At 42.8% G+C, this 21,407-nt stretch overlaps 2 protein-coding genes and 1 long non-coding RNA gene across 4 annotated transcripts in view; 2 read left to right on the forward strand and 1 right to left on the reverse strand.

Annotated features, from left to right (window-relative positions):
• The window catches only part of LOC133153654 (endophilin-B2-like), a 62,192-nt gene extending 54,558 nt beyond the window's left edge, over nucleotides 1–7,634 (forward strand). Inside the window, exon 13 of the mRNA XM_061277608.1 lies at nucleotides 438–7,634. The gene's annotated coding sequence lies outside the window, so the exon portion shown is untranslated. The remainder of the gene's footprint in view (nucleotides 1–437) is intronic.
• LOC133153652 (multiple epidermal growth factor-like domains protein 9) overlaps nucleotides 1–21,407 on the reverse strand; it is an 80,792-nt gene that overhangs the window by 17,508 nt on the left and 41,877 nt on the right. The window contains exon 4 of the mRNA XM_061277601.1: nucleotides 12,213–12,362. Within this exon, the coding sequence (XP_061133585.1) occupies nucleotides 12,213–12,362 (150 nt within the window). The remainder of the gene's footprint in view (nucleotides 1–12,212; nucleotides 12,363–21,407) is intronic.
• LOC133153656 (uncharacterized) lies at nucleotides 12,360–19,964 on the forward strand. 2 transcript variants are annotated; one of them, XR_009714346.1, is made up of 4 exons: nucleotides 12,360–13,734; nucleotides 14,645–14,711; nucleotides 18,285–18,324; nucleotides 18,410–19,964. It is a non-coding gene; the product is annotated as an uncharacterized LOC133153656 (long non-coding RNA). The 2 variants fall into 2 exon arrangements; XR_009714345.1 differs by having other exon boundaries at nucleotides 12,360–14,711.

Raw genomic sequence — 21,407 nt, forward strand, 5'->3', positions numbered from 1 at the left:
CGTGGGTGTGGATGTTGGTGACTGGTATAAGGAAAGGCTGCTCATTTCTCTAAAATCAGTGACAAAGAGGCTAATACTTGTGATATGGTGAAGTAGTCTTAAGTAGAGATGTCCTTGTACATTTTGTTTCCAATTGATAGCTGATTTGGTACATCTTAAGCGAGTCTTTACAGTGATTTCCAATGGGGAAATTGTGATCTCTTCCTTCTGTGACGTAGTCAGGCTGATGTGTCAAATGAAGCAAACTTTGCCCAAAAAATGGGCGTCAGTAAGTGTACTACCCTTCTGTTCCAAAATACCATTATATTTCTTCTGAGGTTTTTGTCGTAGGGGAATTGTAGCACTGAGATTTTATAATGTTGGCTCGCTTTACTCGCCCTTTAAATTAATAAACAATGTCTTCTTTTTTTTAATTATTGTATTGATTTTTTTTCTAGGTTAACCTCGGTATTTTCACATTTTGTCTGACCTGGGCCAATCTTCTGCAACCAACCATGTTTGGCGAGTCTTCTGCAACAGTCATGCAGGAAGATACGTGCCGGCTGCTATGTTAGTATGTGTCCGCCTACCGGGACCACACTTGAGGTGATGCAATGTGTAAGGGAGGGGAAGGGACATGAACGAGGCTGAGCTGACCTGGGACAGCATGAGCATAGTTGGACCATTTCAGAGCCACTCAGGCAGTAACAGACTGGGGGATGGGTGGGGGGGGGATGTGCATTATGCTTTCAGGCAGTATCACTGTATGAAGAAAGACATGATCAGAGAGGTATGGTTTTGTATCCTTAGACAATGTTATCAATGTTGTGGCTGTGGGTGATTTGAGACTTAACACCAGAGCTAAGAGCTAAAGCTACCTCAAAACTTGGGCTGGCATGGCAATGACAATTTAGCACAAACAGTATAGTTTCAATGCAGTGTAGAATAAACGATTTCAAAATATGTGGATGAACCTGTTTGTTGTAAATTGAGATCTTTACTGTGACACCCAGGGAGGTGAAGTGGTGCATTGTTCCAGATCAGAATCTAGGTCAGACATTAAATCACTCATGTGTGATCTGCACCCACTGCTGTGGACTGGCTTTCATTTTTAATGTTTCCCGTGTTTACCATTTTTTTCCATGTATAATGCGCCCCCATGTATAATACGCACCCTAAAAATGGCATGTCGATGCTGGAAAAAAGCCTGTACCCATGTATAATACTCACCCAAATTTTTTTTATTTATTTTTTTAAGTCCCTATGATCGTCACACACGCATCTGGGTGAGGTGAAATTTGTCCTCTGCATTTGACCCATCCCCGTGTGTTTTAATCCATCCCCTGGGGGAGAGGGGAGCAGTGAGCAGCAGCGGCACCGCGCTCGGGAATCATTTGGTGATCTAACCCCCCAATTCCAACCCTTAATGCTGAGTGCCAAGCAGGGAGGCAATGGGTCCCATTTTTATAGTCTTTGGTATGGTCTTAACTAGGCTGGATGTATTTATTTTGTTGGCGTTGATTTCTCCGTCTGCCCGTAAAGGCACCACCGTGATCAGTTAGGTTAAAATGAAAAGAGAGGAAAGTGACGTGCGGACATGTGAAAAAGGCGGCTCTGTATGGGAGAGAAGTTGAAGAGGAATAAAAACACCCTTGGAAACCAAAACTTGCCCCTCGTCGTGACTCGGAGCCGCAACAAATGTTTCGGATTTGTGTAGGGTACATTGTGACAGCAAACGAGCAGGTGATCGAGCAAGCGTCTGATACGAGAGCATTGCGTTCGTATGGAGCGTGTTTGAAGTGAACAGCAGAGACGAAAGGAACAAGGCAAAGTGTTGTGAAATAAAACATTACCTGTAATACGCATTTTGTTATTTGCTGATTGTATTAAACTATCACATTCATTGTCAGTCAAGAAGAGAAGAGGACTATTCGCATCGGATCCATAGTGCGCATGCGCAGTTATACTGCCTCGGTATGACGTCCGGTCCGCGATGGAGATTAAAAAACAAACAATATTTGACAGGTTTCTGTTCCTGTCTTTGGTAATGTTACCCTGTCTTTTTGTTCCACGTCTTTGTCGGTCAGTCCTGTTGGTTTTGTTAGAGAATTATGTTAGTTTACCAAGTCTGTGTTTTGAGTTCCTCCAATGAACCCTGGTCCAAGCTGCACTTGGTCGCCCTGCTCCTTTCCACACTCCACCAAGATTTTCTTCAAAAAATTGTTGTACCATGATTTTCTTAAAAAAAAAAGAAAAAAAAAAAGAATTTTTTTTTTTTTTTTTAAATTGTACAATTGTATAATGCGCACCCCAGATTTTAGGACAATAAATTAGTTACATTTTGCGCATTATACATGAAAAAAAACGGTATTTATTTTTTTATATGTAATCTGTTCATTTAACAGGTTAAAAAGGAAGACCATAGATAAAGTCCAGTGCAGTGGTGCTCATGTTTCTGGGTTGAATAACCCAGCAGGTTCGCTGCCTTTGAACCTCCAGCAATTTATCAGGCACCACACGCTTTACAACATACATAGTAATGTGATCATTTGAGATAGAAAATAACATTTCGGCCAGTGTAAGGACAGTGTCAATAACACGGATTGTGGTGTCTCAATACTAGAGCTCGGAATCACTCTTTAAATCCATCTGCTCTTCGTATTATCAATAACAAAGGTCTTCTGAATGGACTTGTATTTGCAAATAAAGAAATGTCGCCAACAAATCCAAAACCAATATGATCAAAATGGTAAATGGCAACTAGCGGGCTATGGCCACACTCGGTGGGGCATTCACTTATTTTTTTTAAAAAAATGTTTAGTGTAGCTGAGCAGTTGAAAGTTGTAATAACAGTTTTTGCCACTGAATGGCAGTGCTCAACAGCGCATCCAACCCCAAGACTGGACTTCAGCGATGAGGAGAACTGGTCAGGGCTAAATATGATCAAGAAAAGGTTGTCTTTCGGGTGAAATAGTAAGCAAATAATATGTTCACTAAAATTAAACACAAACCTGTTTTCCTAATTTGGCAAATAATTTGTTCACTGAAATTAAACACAAACCTGTCTCCCTAGATCAATTAGAGACACTACCAGCCATGAAAGGTTTATGATTTCTAAATAAGTAGATGAACCTGCTTGTTGGAAATTGAGATATTGTCACTTTAACACCAATCTCTCAGCATGCCAGACATTTGTGCACCTAATTCATGCAAAGGCTCATGGGGCATAGGAATAAAGTGGATTAAAATATACGAAAAATATTTACAAATCATTATTCCTTCAATTACAGTGATCCCATTAACTTTCAGTGTGAATCTTTTGCACCATTGGGACAATGCTGCGTTTTCTAACTAGAGACTGCATTGATTTTTGGAGAAAATCTGCAGGTCACCATGGTCTATTAAAAAAACACAGGAAAGGAGGCGTTACATCTGCTTCAAAATATTGATGAGGCCGTGTCTTCGGATAAGTGGTCCAAGTGAGCAGTTTTCATCCTCGGCAAAGAGAAGATGTCATCACATCCCCCACAATGTAAACTGTTTAGGTCATTGTAAAATCTGGAGATTAGGGGGAGAAATGATTGATTGGGAGTTAAGTGTGAAAAAAGGGTTGAAATTCTGAAGTCTCCCACCAGAATTGGGGAAGTTGGTAAGTATGTCTATTGGTGCATGTTTTGCTACAGGATCATGAATTGTCAGTGCTATCGAATGGAGAAACGGGACCGTTGCAATGAAGGAATGTATTTTTTTGTTCGGCGGCCCGGATTAAAAAGCACTGCGAGCTGTAGTTTTCCCATGTCTGTTGTTCCATTATATAGTCTAAAGTCAATCAATGTATCAGTTTGTATATCTTACGAGAGATAAAACATATTGCTTGGTTATTTGCCCTTTGGTTGATGGTACATAGAGAGCAGATAGAGAGAGCAGGAAGAGTACATTATATACACTGTATTATTATATAATTTATAATCTTTTTATGTGAATCATTTTACTTTTTTAAAATGTATCCCCACATAAAATGCTTTTGGGCGGCACAATGGTGCACAATGGTGCACCGCGATTTCTCATGAGCCTCAGCTCGCAATCTCCCATGAGCCTCAGCAAAGTGTAAACAATCGCGTTTCTCAAACGATCTCCTATAAAATGATCGGAACTGACTAAAGTTCGATCTAACGCATTGGTACTACTTACCAATGTTTCCCTTCCATATCGATCCGTAGATTTACTCGAAACATTAACAGAGCAGCCTATTTTGACATGCAATAGCCTCGCGCGTATAGCAGCTATCGTTATAGCATTAGCCATCCGCAATCTCCCATGAGCCTCAGCAAAGTGTAAACAATCGCGTTTCTCAAACGATCTCCTATAAAATAATCAGAACTGACTAAAGTTCGATCTAACACATTGGTACTGCTTACCTATGTTTCCCTTCCATATCAATCCGTAAATTTACTCGAAACATTAACGGAGCAGCCTATTTTGAAATTAAATAGCCTCGCGGGTACAACAGCTATTCGGTGACGCCCCCTGATTACAGTTGCCGTAATGTTGGGAAGCGATGCGACCTTGTAATTTACTAGTTGTACTAAAACGTACTGAAACATTTTGGCAGAGCACTGTGTACAACCAGTATGGATCAACAAATTCATCAATTGAACCATATATAAGGAGCTCTGCATTATAAGGCGCACTGTGTTTTTTTTAGTAAAATGTAAGTTTTTAGGTGCGCCTAATAGTGCGGAAAATACGGTACTTATACATATTACGTCTCTGTAGCAGCAGCCACATGACAACATTTACAGATTTTGGAATTTGGTCCACACAAAAGGCGCACCTTATTAAAAGGGGCACCTTTGGTTTTTGAGAAAATGAAAGGCTTTTAAGTGCACCTTATGGTGCGGAAAATACGGTATATCCAAGACGCTCAGACTATCCAACTTAAAACTGCAATATCTCGTAAATCCTCGGTTTGTGTTTACATGTTTACGACATACGTCTCATATAGTAGTAGAAGTAAGAAGTAGGGAAGTAATCTGGGGAGAGGACGCTGGCGCTGATTGTTCGCCGCTTCTCCACCAGAATTAGTTTAGTTTTAGTGTTTTTAACTATTTATTTATTTTTAGCCATTATTAAAGTTTAGTTTTTAACTTCTAGTTTTAGTGTGCAGTGCGCCTGGACCGCGGCGAACTGCGGCGAACCTCCACAGAGCCGGCTGCCTACTACGGCGCGCCCACCCCAACACCCCCGCCAAGGCATCCTGGCTAGCCTAGCCAATGGCTAACACTCAAGTTCAGTTTTCTCCAACCGGCACTATATTAACTTACTCCATCCCCCGCTTGCTGGAGCTGAGTAATCACACCATTCCAGGGTGTGTCTCAGTCATCAAACAACTCGGACTTCTCCGCAGACCACGTTACATCCACAGAAGCACCCGTCGTAACTTTGTTTTCTCCCAACCCGTCCATAACACTGTACCATTCATCTGCTCCTCCTCCGCCCGACACCCCGTCGCATGTACAACACGTCATCAGATACCTGGCGGACTTGGATCTTATCTTAGCAACCATGCGGGGCTGCAGTACTCCAGGTGGCCTGGAAAACATGGTGCGGACTTGACTCCTACACGGAGCGGACTCCGACACAAGACGAACACCGGGTTGCCGGGAAAACACAGAGTGTTAATTTCTCCAGCGCAGGACGGACACCAACACGGAGTGGATTTCACTCCAACACAGAGTGGACTGCACTGCATGTGGCACAGAAAACGTGGAGTGGTTTTCTCTCTACTTCGCCCCCTACCTAAACACAGCCCCACAGCCACAATCAAAATGGATCTCCTCAACATCCAAACACTCACCCGTAAATCATCATTTATTCACGACCTCATCCTGGACAAAGGCTTAGACATAATGTGCCTGACTGAGACCTGGCAACCACCCGATGTCTATCAATCCCTCAATGAAGCCTGTCCCTCTGGTTATAAATAGATTACTAAACCTCGCAGCACTGGCCGTGGCGGTGGCCTGGCTGTACTCCACTGTCTTGATCTAGAGCTGTCCCCCCTCCCTCTACCTGATCACTCCTCATTCGAATCCCTTGCATTCAAATGTAAACCTCCATATCCTATCACAGTTTTACTTATTTACCGCCCTCCTAAACCAAACTCCTCTTTCATTCCAGAACTACACGATCTACTCACTACCCTCTGTACCTCCACTTCCTCTAATCTAATCATATTAGGTGATGTTAACATCCATGTCGACACCCCCTCCCGCCCCCCTGCCTCTGACCTGTTGCAACTATTGGACTGTTTACACCTCACCCAACATGTAAATGTCCCCACACATGACAAAGGGCATACACTTGACCTTGTCATCTCCTCATCGGCCATAAGCAGCCTGCAAGTTCACGAGGTCGGTGTGTCTGACCACAAACTTATTCAAATGGAACTTCCTTTCCCACACCCCCACTCCAAACCCAAGCGGCAGATTTCATTCAGAAATTTCAAAAACATCAACCAAGACACTATAGCACAGGACCTCCAGCTTCTCTCCTCCTCCTCTGCAACCTTTACATCAGTCAGCAAGGCAGTGGACCATTACAATAACACTTTGGCCAAACTTCTAAGTATCCACGCCCCCCCAAAAAACAAAACAGTCACCTTTTCACGCTCAGCCCCCTGCTACACCAGTGAGCTCCGTCTGATGAAGTCAACTGGACGCATCCTGGAGCGTCGTCTTAAAGCCTCAGGACTGACCGTGCACAAACAGGCCTACAAAGAACATCAGAAGGCCTACTCAAAAGCCCTTGGGACTGCACGTGGCCAGTTCTATTCCAATATCATAAACAATACCCCTGGAAATTCAAAACAGCTCTTTTCAACCCTCAACCACTTTCTCAAACCCCAACCCACCACTCCAACAGAATCCTCAGAGGTAGTGTCCAATAACTTTATGACCTTCTTTACCGCTAAGGTTGACAACATCCGCACCCAGCTCCTCTCCTCTTCTTGCCCCACCACTTCACCTCCTCCCCCCTTCCTTCCACCCGGGACAGTCCAGCCTCTCCGCTGCTTCTCCTCTATCTTGCAGTCGGAGGTAGAAGACATCATCAAAAAGATGAAACCCTCCCCACATGTGCCCTGGACCCTTTCCCCACAGCCCTCATTAAACAACAAACCTCAGCCATTAGTCCCCTAATAACCGATGTCATCAACCTCTCACTCCAGTCTGGCTCTGTACCCCCTGCATTGAAGACTGCCATTATTACCCCCCTGCTCAAAAAACCCTCACTTGACCCGGACAACCTTGCCAACTACAGACCAATATCTAACCTCCCGTTCCTCTCCAAGGTTCTGGAAAAAGTGGTAGCTGCCCAACTTCACACTCATCTCACCCGCAATAACATCGCTGAGAAATTTCAATCCGGGTTTCGCTCTGGCCACAGCACTGAAACAGCACTTGTTAAGGTCACCAACGACCTTCTCATGGCTGCCGATGCAGGCTCCCCGTCACTTCTCATCCTGTTGGATCTGTCCGCTGCATTTGACACTGTCCACCACAATATCCTCCTTAACCAACTTCACTCCACTGGATTCTCTGGCACTGCTCTAACCTGGCTTCAGTCCTACCTCTCGAACCGGACCGAGTACGTTTCCCTGGGGGGGAAAAAATCCGACACTCACACTGTCACCTCCGGTGTCCCCCAGGGATCTGTACTCGGTCCTACCCTCTTCACTCTCTACATCAGGGGTTTCAAACTCCAGTCCTCGGGGGCTGCATTCCTCCATGTTTTCCAAGTTTCCCTCGTTAAACACACCTGATTCAATTATCAGGCTTCTGCAGAACGTGAGGATGAACTGATCATTTGAATCAGGTGTGTTTAACGAGGGAAACCTGGAAAACATGTAGGAATGCGGCCCCCGAGGACTGGCGTTTGAGACCCCTGCTCTACATACTACCCCTCGGCAATATAATCAGGAAGTTCGGCATCTCATATCATTGCTATGCGGACGACACCCAGCTATACCTCAAACTTGACCCCCCGCCCTTCATAACCCAGCCCTCTCCATCTCCCTCATCCATCCTCTCCCTGTGTCTGGAGGAGATAAAGGCGTGGATGAATCTCAGCTTCCTGCAAGTTAACAGTGACAAAACCCAAGCCATGTTAATTGGCACTCCCCATCAGATCCATACCTGCCCAATAACAAGCATCTTCTTCGCCGGTCTCACTATTCCCCTCTCAGCCACTGTCACCAACCTGGGTGTGAAACTGGATCCTCAACTCAACCTTGAGTCACACATAAAACACATCTGCAAAACCTCCTTCTTCCACCTCAGAAATACCTCCAAACTCCGCCCCACACTTACCCTGACGGATGCTGAGAAACTTGTCCACGCCTTTGTCTCCTCAAGGCTAGACTATTGTAACACGCTCCTCATCGGGATCCCTAGCAAGAGCCTCCAGAGGCTTCAGTACATTCAAAACAGCGCTGCTAGGATCCTGATGAGGGTGCGGAAAAGCAATCACATCACACCCATCCTCCGTTCTCTGCACTGGCTCCCCATCAAATTCCGAATTGATTATAAGATCGCCCTCCTCACTCACCATTGTATCCTCGGACATGCTCTCCCATACCTCAAAGAACTCCTTGCCCCAAAACCTGCCACCCGAAGCCTCCGCTCATCCAATTCACACCTTCTCCACGTTCCTAAAACCAAGCTGCGCACCATGGGCGACTGGGCCTTCTGCCATACAGCCCCTACACTGTGGAACTCCCTCCCCGACCACCTAAGAGCACCCCAATCCACTGACACTTTCAAAACTGGACTTAAAACTCACCTCTTTACCTTAGCATTTCCGTAATTTCTCTCTTATCTTGGTTGTCGTCCAGTTGTTTTAAACTTGTCCTTGTTTTGTTTTCTTGTTTTTTATCTGCCATGTAGCACTTTGAGATTCCCCGAATGTAAAGGGCGTCATAAATATGATTTATTATTATTATTATTATTATTATTATTATTATCATATATTATTTTTTATATTATATATTACCGTATTTTCCGCCCTATAAGGCGCACCTAAAAACCTAAATTTTTATCAAAAGTCAACAATGCGCCTTATAGCCCGGTGCGCCTTATATATGGATCAAGTGATGAATTTGTTGATCCATAGTGGTTGTACACAGTGCTCTGCCAAAATGTTTTAGTACGTTTTAGTACGACTAGTAAATTACAAGGTCGCATCGCTTCCCAGCATTACGGTAACTGTAGTCAGGGGGCGTCACCGAATAGCTGTTGTACCCGCGAGGCTATTTCATTTCAAAATAGGCTGCCCCGTTAATGTTTCGAGTAAATCTACGGATCGATATGGAAGGGAAACATAGGTAAGTAGTACCAATGCGTTAGATCGAACTTTAGTCAGTTCTGATCATTTTATAGGAGATCGTTTGAGAGACGCGATTGTTTACACTTTGCTGAGGCTCATGGGAGATTGCGAGCTGAGGGTCATGTTTTTTTGCGGATGGCTAATGCTATAACGATAGCTGCTATACGCGCGAGGCTATTTCATGTAAAAATAGGCTGCTTTGTTAATGTTTCGAGTAAATCTACGGATCGATATGGAAGGGAAACATAGGTAAGTAGTACCAATGCGTTAGATCGAACTTTAGTCAGTTCTGATCATTTTATAGGAGCTCGTTTGAGAGACGCGATTGTTTACACTTTGCTGACGCTCATGGGAGATTGCGAGCGGAGGCTCATAGGAAATTGCGGATGGCTAATGCTATAACGATAGCTGCTATACGCGCGAGGCTATTTCATGTCAAAATAGGCCGCTCTGTTAATGTTTCGAGTAATTCTACGGATCGATATGGAAGGGAAACATAGGTAAGTTGTACCAATGCGTTAGATCGAACTTTAGTCAGTTCTGATCATTTTATAGGAGCTCGTTTGAGAGACGCGATTGTTTGTTTACACTTTGCTGAGGCTCATGGGAGATTGCCAGCTGAGGGTCATTGGTTTTTGCGGATGGCTAATGCTATAACGATAGCTGCTATACGCGCGAGGCTATTTCATGTCAAAATAGGCTGCTCTGTTCATGTTTCGAGTAATTCTACGGATTGATATGGAAGGGAATCGTAGGTAAGTAGTACCAATGCGTTAGATCAGTGCTTCTCAAATAGTGGGGCGCGCCCCCCTTGGGGGGCGCGGTGCTATTCCTGGGGGGGCGCGTGTGACCCTGGGGAACAGGCTTTTTTTTTGGCAGTACTAGAATAAAGTGTAATTGCGCGTTTACTACAGCAGGGGGCAGTGGCGCTCTCATTGTTACTTCTGTCACGTTTGCGACAGTGCAACATTTTACGACTTACAAGACAAGTTAGGATAGTCACGGTGGGGAGGGGGGGCGCGAATAGTTTTCTTCTTGCTGGGGGGGGCGTAACAGAAAATAATTGAGAAGCACTGCGTTAGATCGAACTTTGGTCAGTTCTGATCATTTTATAGGAGCTCGTTTGAGAGACGCGATTGTTTGTTTACACTTTGCTGAGGCTCATGGGAGATTGCAAGCTGAGGGTCATTGGTTTTTGCGGATGGCTAATGCTATAACGATAGCTGCTATATGCGCGAGGCTATTTCATGTCAAAATAGGCTGCTCTGTTCATGTTTCGAGTAATTCTACGGATTGATATGGAAGGGAATCATAGGTAAGTAGTACCAATGCGTTAGATCGAACTTTGGTCAGTTCTGATCATTTTATAGGCACTCGTTTGAGAGACGCGATTGTTTACACTTTCCTGAGGCTCATGGGAGATTGCGAGCTGAGGCTCTTTGGAAATTGCGGATGGCTAATGCTATAACGATAGCTGCTATACGCACGAGGCTATTTCATGTCAAAATAGGCTGCTCTGTTAATGTTTCGAGTAATTCTACGGATCGATATGGAAGGGAAACATAGGTAAGTAGTACCAATGCGTTAGATCGAACTTTAGTCAGTTCTGATCATTTTATAGGAGCTCGTTTGAGAGACGCGATTGTTTACACTTTGCTGAGGCTCATGGGAGATTGCGAGCTGAGGCTCATAGGAAATCGCGGATGGCTAGTGCTATAACGATAGCTGCTATACGCGCGAGGCTATTTCATGTCAAAATAGGCCGCGCTGTTAATGTTTCGAGTAAATCTACGGATCGATATGGAAGGGAAACATAGGTAAGTAGTACCAATGCGTTAGATTGAACTTTAGTCAGTTCCAATCATTTTATAGGAGATTGTTTGAGAAACGCGATTGTTTACAGAGGGCTCGTTGGTTATTGGCTAGTGGGTGCAGACCGCAACCCTAGTCAACCTCAGTTTGTTGCAGTAAAGCTTCTATTTTATGCGCCTTATAGGCCGGTGCGCCTTATATATGGACAAAGTTTTAAAATGGGCCGTTCATTGAAGGTGCGCCTTATACCCCGGTGCGCCTTATAGGGCGGAAAATACGGTATTTATATTTTTTTGTTTGTTTTTCATCTCATATATTTAAAGCCTTTTTTCCACCTAAGCGGTTTTGCGTCGTAAAGGCGTCTTAAGATTCGTAACGCGCGCCAACTCGTTCCCGTGCGCGGTGGAAGAATACAATGCGAGAGAGGCTGTGGACCGAGGAAGACGACATTATCCACTCACATGGTATACACCATTTTGGACTGTCATCTCTCTCTTGCAACGCCCCTTTCCAGTGTGGAAGCCAACCACAGGAATAAAGGTAAAGAATTTTTTCTCTTGCTTATTATTGTACTGTTTTCTGTTATTACTGTTTCAACTAACACCCAAATTCGGTTTACATCGCCGCATAGGAACGGATCAATGCCGTAAACCGAGAACCCCTGTATATTATTGGAAAACTGAGATGGTTCCCTTTTTGGTGCCAAAACCTAATTTTGAAAATGTGGGTCGCATTGTTCATTTATTTGCTTATGCTTTTGCTACAGCGGGTCACATATTACTTTGACCAAGTGATTAAACCTTCATAAGGCAGCCATTGACATGGATGGAGGTTTTGCCTTTACTGAATGACAAGGAGGAATTACAATGTTCAAGCATTTTGTGAAGGGTGTTCTATCTATTAAAATTTAGACACCCAATACGGTTCCGCGCGTTGTGAGTGCAGGTGAGTGCGTGTGTATGTGCGCGTGTGTGTGCGTGCATGCGTGTGTGTAAGCATATGTGCGTGCGTGCATGTGTGTGTAGTCAGGGACTCACCGGTGTGACAGGTGCCAGTGGAGGAAGAATTGGAGCAAGGGCATGGGACACAGTCTTCAGTCAGGGCAGTGCTACGGCTGCGGTAATGATCTGGCTTGCACTCCTCGCAATTGTTCCCCTGGGTGTTACCCACACAGTTCACACATACACCTGAGGAAATAAAGTTTAGAAAATCAGTTTTATCCTGGTTGCACTTTTTTAAACAGGGGAAGGTGGAAGATACGAAAAGGACCTATTATACATAAAAGAAAAAAATAATAGGGTGACAAAAAATTACTATACTGTACATTATACATAAACAGCAATTCATGTATATTGTGGTCAGACGTGTGTTTGTATTTGAATTTATGGCTGCTTGATTATGGGTAAAAATCATATTCACGTTTATTCTGTTCAATATTGAAATCATGATTATTTACACGATTAAGTTTTTAAGATTGAAAAAGCATTTATTGAACATGTTTGGAACAGTATTTATTGAACATGTTTAAATAAGACTCTCCTGTTAACAGTGTTGGAAAACTTAATTTTTGCCAAAAACTATTTCAAAGTTCAGTTCACAAATTTTAAAAGGAACTTGTTCAGTTCATAATTGAGATTTCATGAACTAAGTTTATGGTTCCAAAAATGAAAAGTTTATGGTTCTTTTCTTCCCCCAATTAATAAAAGGTTGCTTTGAGCACTTACCCTCTGGCATTTTCTCATTTTCATCCATTCCTTTCACACTAATATCTAGGTGCTATCACCTTAAATACCTATCTTAAATACAAGAGAAAATTGCTTGAATTCTGTTTTTCTTTAATAAGTTGAAACAAAAACATGTCTGTGGTCCAGAACACACACACAGAACACAAACAGTCTGCTGTAGGGGCCAAAACTCAGGTTGGAAATGAAGCATGTACAAATTAAGTATTCAATGTGCAAAACAAAAATTAGATTTGGTTTATCTAGATGTGTTTTGCGGGGTTTTATTTTGAAGTCTAAGAAGAGAAAAACTGGCATCCTTGAACAAAAGTAAACTGCTGTTCAAAACCATTCCATGGCCCCAAAATGAGCGTGTTCACAAAAACGTCCACAGAGCAAAAATGCGCTATGTTGAGTTAATGTTCGTCCAAAATATTTTAGTGAGTTCATGAAAATTCCATTCATGGAATGCGTTAAGGCAGTGGTCCCCAAACACCGGGCCACGGACCGGTACCGGTCCGTGGGTCACTTGGTACCGGGCCGCCAAGCTGCACAGAAAAAAAAATTTTTTATCGACGATCAATTAATTCAGGTCAAGACACTCGTCCCGGTCACGTGACATGTTTCCCCAGTCGAGCCAGCAAAGCTAATATGTGGCGACAGGCTAACTAACCAGGCAATGAAGCATTCAAAACTGCTTCAACACATGGAGACCAAGCATCCTGCAATAAAAGACAAACCTTAATCACTTCGGGTGTCATTGTCTCCAATTACCTCTAGATGGGACCGGCTCGTTTCTGAGAAACAAACTCAGTGCTCCCACTAATTCAACGTAATGGTGAGTTTTATTTTTGTCATTTGTACTTGTTTTTATGTTAGTCGTATCATTTTATTTCATCGTATTTATATATTTATTATAAATGTATTATTTCATTATATAAATGTATTATTTATTTATATAAATGCCGGTCCGCAAAAATATTTCTGACATGTAACCGGTCCGTGGCGCAAAAAAGGTTGGGGACCACTGCGTTAAGGTACAACATTGCCTGTTAAATATGGCCTGGATCTCCACTCTCCACACATGTGGGGGTGTTGCGGTTGAGTTGCGCATGCACGTCTCAGAACGGAAACACCAAATAATTGTTTGTCGTTGATTATATGAATTTTGAGATTGTCTGGAGCCAAAATTGTGATTATAATTATAATAATGAGCAGCCCTAATTTTAATGCAGCTTGTTTCGCCAAACGCAAGAGGTGTCAGTGTTTAATGTCATGTTCTCATTATGACCTTTTTGAACCACAAAGGTTTTTATGAGTTATTACAGATAACACTATTATCATTTTAAGTTAGCCATCACTTGATAGTTGGAGACCCGACTTGCCAGATGCATCCTCACTGCAACACACCTGATTCAAATCATAAGAATTGCTATCAGGCTTTTATAGCGCTTGCTGGTCAGGTGATCATTAAATCAGGTGTGTTGTAGTAGGGCTGCACCTAAAATGGGCTGGATAGGCGGCCTTGAGGACCGGAGTTGGTGAGCCCTGTTTCAAAGGCTTCAAAAAGCTGGCAAAAGACTTTTCCCCTGTGACTGAATTACCTGTGCTAAGCTGTGTGTGTCTGTTTACGGACAAGTAAGAGTAAAGAGTAGCATTTTAATGTGAGATAAGCATAGGGAACGACGTGCCATAAAAGCAATTTCTGTAATGCACCACCTTCTGGCTGTTGTTTGTTTGGCTAACAGAGATTCCCAAACCATTGCTGGCAGCAGACGGCTGACTTATCCTGGTGGACGGATCCCCTGCGTCAAGGTTAGGTGACACAATTTTTAACTCAGTGAATAAATGTTCTCCCAAAGTGAACAAATCTGATTAAACTTCATCTGCATGTCCCCAAATATCTCCTAATTATCTAGTACGGTCATATAAATTTTGCAGCTAGCTTTCAACACTATTTTGCTGGATAATACGTAATCAGTGTTTTTTTCCTGCCCAAAATTGGCATTGGACTCAAAAACTCAAAAACTGCATGTAGGTCAGGCCCTACAATTGATATATAAAACCTACACCTAAAGGCTACAGGTACATACATTTATCCAAATCATACAATCGGTGGTGTGGATTTTAGAATTTCTTTAAATGTGACATCTGTTCCAGCATGACTGTATCCTAGATCAGAAAACAAGGTATTGAGTTTGTTGCATCTTTATTGACTGGCCAACACAGCGCTCTATACTGAAATCAGAGGCGATTACTCTAAGACGGCAAGGGAAGCTCAGCTTCCCCTAAAATATAATAAAATAAGTGATCAAATATATACTGTTGTGTGTACATGTCATTGACTAAATATGCACTACAATGCGCTCAACCTTTGTTCAGAATCAGCTTCTTATCACTGGTAACGATGTGGCTTCCCTCTCACTCATTTCCGCAGCTTCACAGTGATTTAAACAGTGCTTTAAACAGTGTAGACGCTGGGTGTCCACCGAGTTCAATAGGGAAGCAAAAAGTGCAGCGAAATGAGACGAGTCATTGGATAAATGCTGAGCTTTGTCCTACCCATCGGACACTCAGCGTCTCTGGGGGTCTATGGGGCAGTGGGCTAGCATCCTCCGGCCCTGACTCTCAGCTTCTGCATGATGATTGGATAATCTGTCTGAGGCTGAATCCCTTTTTGATTGACAGCAAAATGAGCGAATTAGCAATCTTTTTGTGTAAACATCCGTGGAAGCATTTTTTAATTTTCATTCCGTTTAGAGTTGAACCAGAGACTTTCCTAATCTTCTTAGCGACATTTTCTTTGTTCGAAACGGCTAGCGACAAATTCAGCTTCTCTTTCTGGTGGGTTCTTTTTGTAGCTGCTTGTGTTTGGAGACTGACTTCTATAGCTCTTTCTGACTCCTGTCACAATTTCTGTCCCTACCGATCAGCAGGTAAATAAACCGACACATTTTGTGATGTAGGCCGGAATTGAGCTTCCCCTTCTTGAAAGACCAGCATCCGCCACTGACTGAAATTCATTAAACACCTTTGGAATGAACTAGAACTCTGTATACAGCGGAATGAGAAAGAACAAACATGACATAGCAGTGTTTATTCAGTTGAAGAATTATGGATAGGTTATCATTAGATTTGTGGATATGACAATACGATGACGAAGACCAGGTTGCTCCAACCCTAAATAAATGATCCAGTTTATGTACGCGTTCTGCAGTTTGGATACAGTAAAATGTGATTTTGCACATAGTGTTCTTGTTTGAGTGTACAATTTCCCTGTGAAAAGAGCATCAGTGAGAGAACAGTAAAACCATAGTTAATCCACAGCCATGAACACTGAGCCAGAGTGAGAATTTAGTAGTCCATCTGTTCATGCAAATAAGCAGCAAGACATATGGCTTCTAAACCCCCCCCCCACACACACACACACACACTATTACAGCCATCAGTAAGGCTTCACCTTTCGTCCTTCAAGCAACTCACATGTGACTAAAAGCCTGGCTTGTGGGAGGTGAGGCACAATCCTCCTCAAGAGGATCAATTTAAACTATACTCTCTAGTCTCCAGTACCATTTGTGAGACCTTGGTTTCATCCATCCATTTATTTTCCGAACCGCTTAGTCCCCACGGGGGTCGCGGGCGCGCTGGAGCCTATTCCAGCCGTCATTGGGCAGTAGGCGGGGGACACCCTGAACCGGTTGCCAGCCGATCGCAGGGCACACAGAGACAAACAACCATCCGCACTCGCACTCACACCTAGGGACAATTTGGAGTCTCCAATCGGCCTACCAAGCTTGCTTTTGGGATGTGGGAGGGAACCGGAGTGCCCGGAGAAAACCCACGCGGGCCCGGGGAGAACATGCAAACTCCACACAGGGAGGGCCGGAGGTGGAATCGAACCCGCACCCTCCTAACTGTGAGGCGGACGTGCTACCCAGTGCGTCACCGAGCCGCCTGACCTTGGTTTCAATGGGTTTTTATTTTCTTGTGAAATACACTCCAGACTCGCATAAAACAAACTGATGGTTTTACGATCTGTGAGACTTCTTTGTAAGACTGCTCTGTCCAATCCCGTTCCTGCTCGCTAATTGAAAGCTGCATATTTGTAGAGACTCCAGTTACTTAAAGGGAATGAGGAAGATCCGCGTGTATGTGTGTGTGTGTGTGTGTAATGTGTGTGCGGGTGCACGTGCAAAGGGGCTGGATACTACAGTAATCAGCTGCTCTTGTTAAAAGCACAGTTGTTCCCATCACGACCTAAACAAAGCTAGTGCCGTGAATGCTTAAATGAATGTAGCTAAAATGTAGGTCTAGCGAATGTGAATGGATCAAATGCATAAGCACTTAAGATCTCACTGGCGATCAGCAAACTAATACCATGTTAACTTCCAGCTCCCTTCACACAGCAAAAACAAAACAAGCGGTTGAAAAGACAGGAAAAATAAGTGAATATAATGTAAAGGATTGTCAATAGATTCTACAAAACGGTAGATGGCTTGGATGAGAATTGCTGTGTGCAACTTTGTAGTGGAAGAACTCTTTCCATTCATAGTCGTACAGAGTAAAAAGCTAGCACTAGTCTTTACCAAAAAAAGACCCCCCCAATGGTACACAAAAATAACACTGTGCGTGTGAATATTCTCATTCATCCAGGTCTTTTCATCCTCAAAGCATCGAATTGATCTTGACTGGACTGTTCTGGTTGTCTTACAAGTCGTTTCACCTCTCATTTCAGAGCAGCCTTCGTCAGCTCAAGGCTTGGTTAAGACTGTATCAATTTGATAAAGTGCGAAAAACTATTTATGCTCTGAGTTAGAAGTATGCCCCAACCACAAGTGAAAGAAGGTAGAGGATTGCTTGTGCCGGGGCTAAGGAAATTATTAAAAAAATTAAAAAAAGTTTTTATTGCACGAGAGAGCTTTTGTTTTTTTGTTTTTACATCAGACTTTGATATAAAGTAGACCTTTACATTCTTGCCGCATTTGTTTTATTACCTCCTCAAAAATGATGGGTTAAAACCAACCCAATTTTAGTTAAAAAATTAGACAGTTGCCATTTTATTGTACATCACAACCCAACAAAGTGAACAACCCAAAATTGGGTGAAATTACCCCAACTTCCTGGGTCTGGTCAATTTTTAACCCAGCAGTCTTAATGATGTATGTTTTCATTATTATATTATTATATATTGTATTTTTAAAATATATTTTCTATTTCTTTGGGGGGGAGCATTTCTGTTTTTTTGTAGAAAACTCTTAGTGGCAGACACAGTTTATTGTCTTGTTCTAACAACAACAATATTAGAAAGAGTGTAGACTAGACAAGGAAAATTGTATCAGATACTGATTTGGTATCTTAACTGTCTTTTTTGTCTCATACTCTTCAAAGGCCCTCAAGTTTCACGCATGACCATCTTTCCCACTCTGAGGTAAACAAACAAACAAACAAACAAACAAACAAACAAACAAACAAACGATATAGATATCTACACACAATAAAATCTTTCTCAACAGGAAGCCCCTTGGAAACCTCTGACAAGACACCACTAAAACTGTTCATAATACATATCCAGTCACTACGGTTTGTAAAGAGAGGGGTGAATTTGTGCCAGTGCCAAATGACATACTAGCTGTTGTGAAAGTGGTATACAAATAAAAACGATATGTTAGTGGGTTTGATAGGCAAGATTGTAAGCCACGAGCAACACCATGTGAACCAAAGCTTAACTATTGATCTGATCTGAAGAAATATACAGAGGTTGTGGGTAGCTTGATGTACTTATCAACATGTACCAGACCAGATCTGAGCTACATAGTGAGGAAAGCTACCCAATATCTTTCCAAACCAACTATGGAATAACGGGCTACAGTAAAACATGTACTAAGGTACTTAAAGGGTGCAAAGTACTAAGTTACTTAAAGGGTGCAAAGGAAAAGATACAAAAAGAGTGACAATGAGCCACTTGGGTTGGGAGCATTCAGTGATGCAAACTGGGCAGAACACGGTACTGACAGACGTAGTACTTCAGGTTATTGTCAGCTTAAGCCAATTTGGTCCCGTGATTTCATGGAAAACCAAAAGACAAGCAACGGTAGCTATTTTAACGTGTGAAGCTGAATACATGGCCTTAGCTGTCCTTTATGCTATGCCTTAGCTAACTATACATGTCTGTATTTAGTTCAACTGTTAGATGGTATTGATGGGTATCATTACAGGCAGCCAAAGGTTCACAGACAACCAAGGAGCTAAAAATACTGTGCAAAGACATTGATGGAAACATGTTGACATAAAATATCATTTTGTAAGCTCAACTGTTAACGATGGCAAAGTAAACGTCTGTCCAACAGAACAAATGGTGGCAGATATCAAAATCTAAATTGATTACTTTTGTGGCATTTATATTTGGAGTGTAATGAGATTTATGTTTATGAAATGTGTTAATCAGATGAAGAATTTTTCGGTACGTAAATTTGGAAAGTAATGAGATTTATGAAATGTATTTATCAGATGATGAATTTTGTGGTACTTCTGTTTGAAGAGTAATGAGATTTATGTTTATGAAATGTGAATAACATTGAGAATATCAATTCTATTTATATTTGATCATTTTTAGATTGTATTTATATTTATATTTTCATATATTTTATATATTTTTATTTTGCATTATCTACCAATATGAGAGCAAGTGGGGCTGTTAGTATATGTGCGCTATACTTTGGGGCTTTTATTTTGGCGTATGCTACACAGGAAGTATTGCTTTTATTGTTTTCGTTTAACAAATGTGCTCAATAAAAAACAGGTGCCGTCAATCAGTTGATTAGCACTGGCAAACCAAAGTAAACTCTGTTGGTGTTCTTTCTGTTCTGTCTGTCTCCACAGTATTAATGTTTTATTGAAATAACAATTTGTGCCAGTGCCAAATGACATACTACGCTATAGCTGTTGTGAAAGCGCTATATAAATGAAAATGTATTGTTGTATTTTATTAATTGTCACACACACAGCATATACAGTAGAATCTACTACTGTAGATTTTGTTTGACAGGGGTGTCAAACTCTTTTTTTTTTGCGGGCCGCATTGTAGTCATAGCTTCTTCTGGAAGGCCATTATGACTGTCAACCCAAATAAATGCATGAGCACCTCATATCATATAATAATAATAATAATAATAATAATAATTCATTATATTTGTATAGCGCTTTTCAAGAACCCAAAGACGCTTACAGGGAACAATGCAAAGACATAAATGGGGGGGGGGGGGAGGAGGAAACAATCGGATAAACTTAAGAGGAGGAAAGCAGTTATGGGTAGGGGAGGTCATAAGCTTGGGAGAAGAGGTATGTTTTTAGACGGGACTTAAATATGGGAAGTGTGGGTGAGTCACAGACAGACTGGGGGAGAGAGTTCCAGAGTCGGGGTGATGTGCAGGAGAAGGCTCTGTCACCGAAGGATTTGAGTTTGGATTTTGGGACTGTCAAACGTGAAGTATTGGAGGATCGGAGGGGACGGTTGGGGCAGTAGGGGACAAGGAGGTCGGATAGGTAAGTGGGAGCCAGGTGGTGAAGGGCTTTGAAGGTGAGGAGGAGTATCTTGAAGATGATACGCTCCTTCATGGGGAGCCAGTGAAGAGAGTGGAGAACAGGAGTGATGTGTTCACGGGACCGGGTGTGGGTAAGGAGGCGGGCAGCAGAGTTTTGGACTAGTTGAAGTCTATGGAGTGAGTGAGCAGTGATTCCAGTGAGAAGGGAGTTGCAGTAGTCAAGCCGGGATGAGATGAAGGCGTGGATGAGAGATTCAGCGGCAGGGAGAGAAAGGCAGTGCCGGATTTTAGCGATGCGTCGGAGGTGGAAGTAGGAGGTCTTGACAACTGAGCTAACATGAGGTTGGAAGGACAGTGTGGGGTCAAAAATAATGCCAAGATTGCGTGCCAGAGGGGAAGGAGTGATGTTTGAGGAGTCAATGGTGAGTGTGATGGATCCAGTTTTATTAAGGGAGGATTTAGTGCCTATGAGGAGGAGCTCTGTTTTGTCACTGTTGAGTTTGAGAAAGTTGTGGGTCAGCCATGCTTTTATTGTAGAGATGCAGGTTTCAAAATGAGTGAGGGAAGGGTTACGGGTTGGTGTCGTACGTATATAGATCTGGGTGTCATCAGCGTAGCAGTGGAAGTCCAGATTGAGTTTGCGGATGACGGTACCAAGGGGAAAGAGGTAGCAGATGAATAGGAGGGGGCCAAGAACTGAGCCTTGGGGGACCCCTTGTGTAACTGGGGAGAGGATGGATGTGTGACCGGAGAGAGAGATGAAATGGTTTCTGTTGGTGAGGTAGGAGGTGAGCCAGTCGAGTGCAGTGCCCTCAACACCTAGTTGGCGCAGCCTTTGGAGGAGGATGGAATGGTTCACAGTGTCAAAGGCTGCGCTAAGGTCAAGTAGTAGTAGGATGTTGAGGGCACCAGAGTCTGCAGAAATGAGGAGATCGTTGGTGACTTTAACTAGAGCTGTTTCAGTGCTGTG

This window comes from Syngnathus typhle, linkage group LG5 (genome assembly GCF_033458585.1).
Source record: "Syngnathus typhle isolate RoL2023-S1 ecotype Sweden linkage group LG5, RoL_Styp_1.0, whole genome shotgun sequence".
Taxonomy (NCBI): Eukaryota; Metazoa; Chordata; class Actinopteri; order Syngnathiformes; family Syngnathidae; genus Syngnathus; species Syngnathus typhle.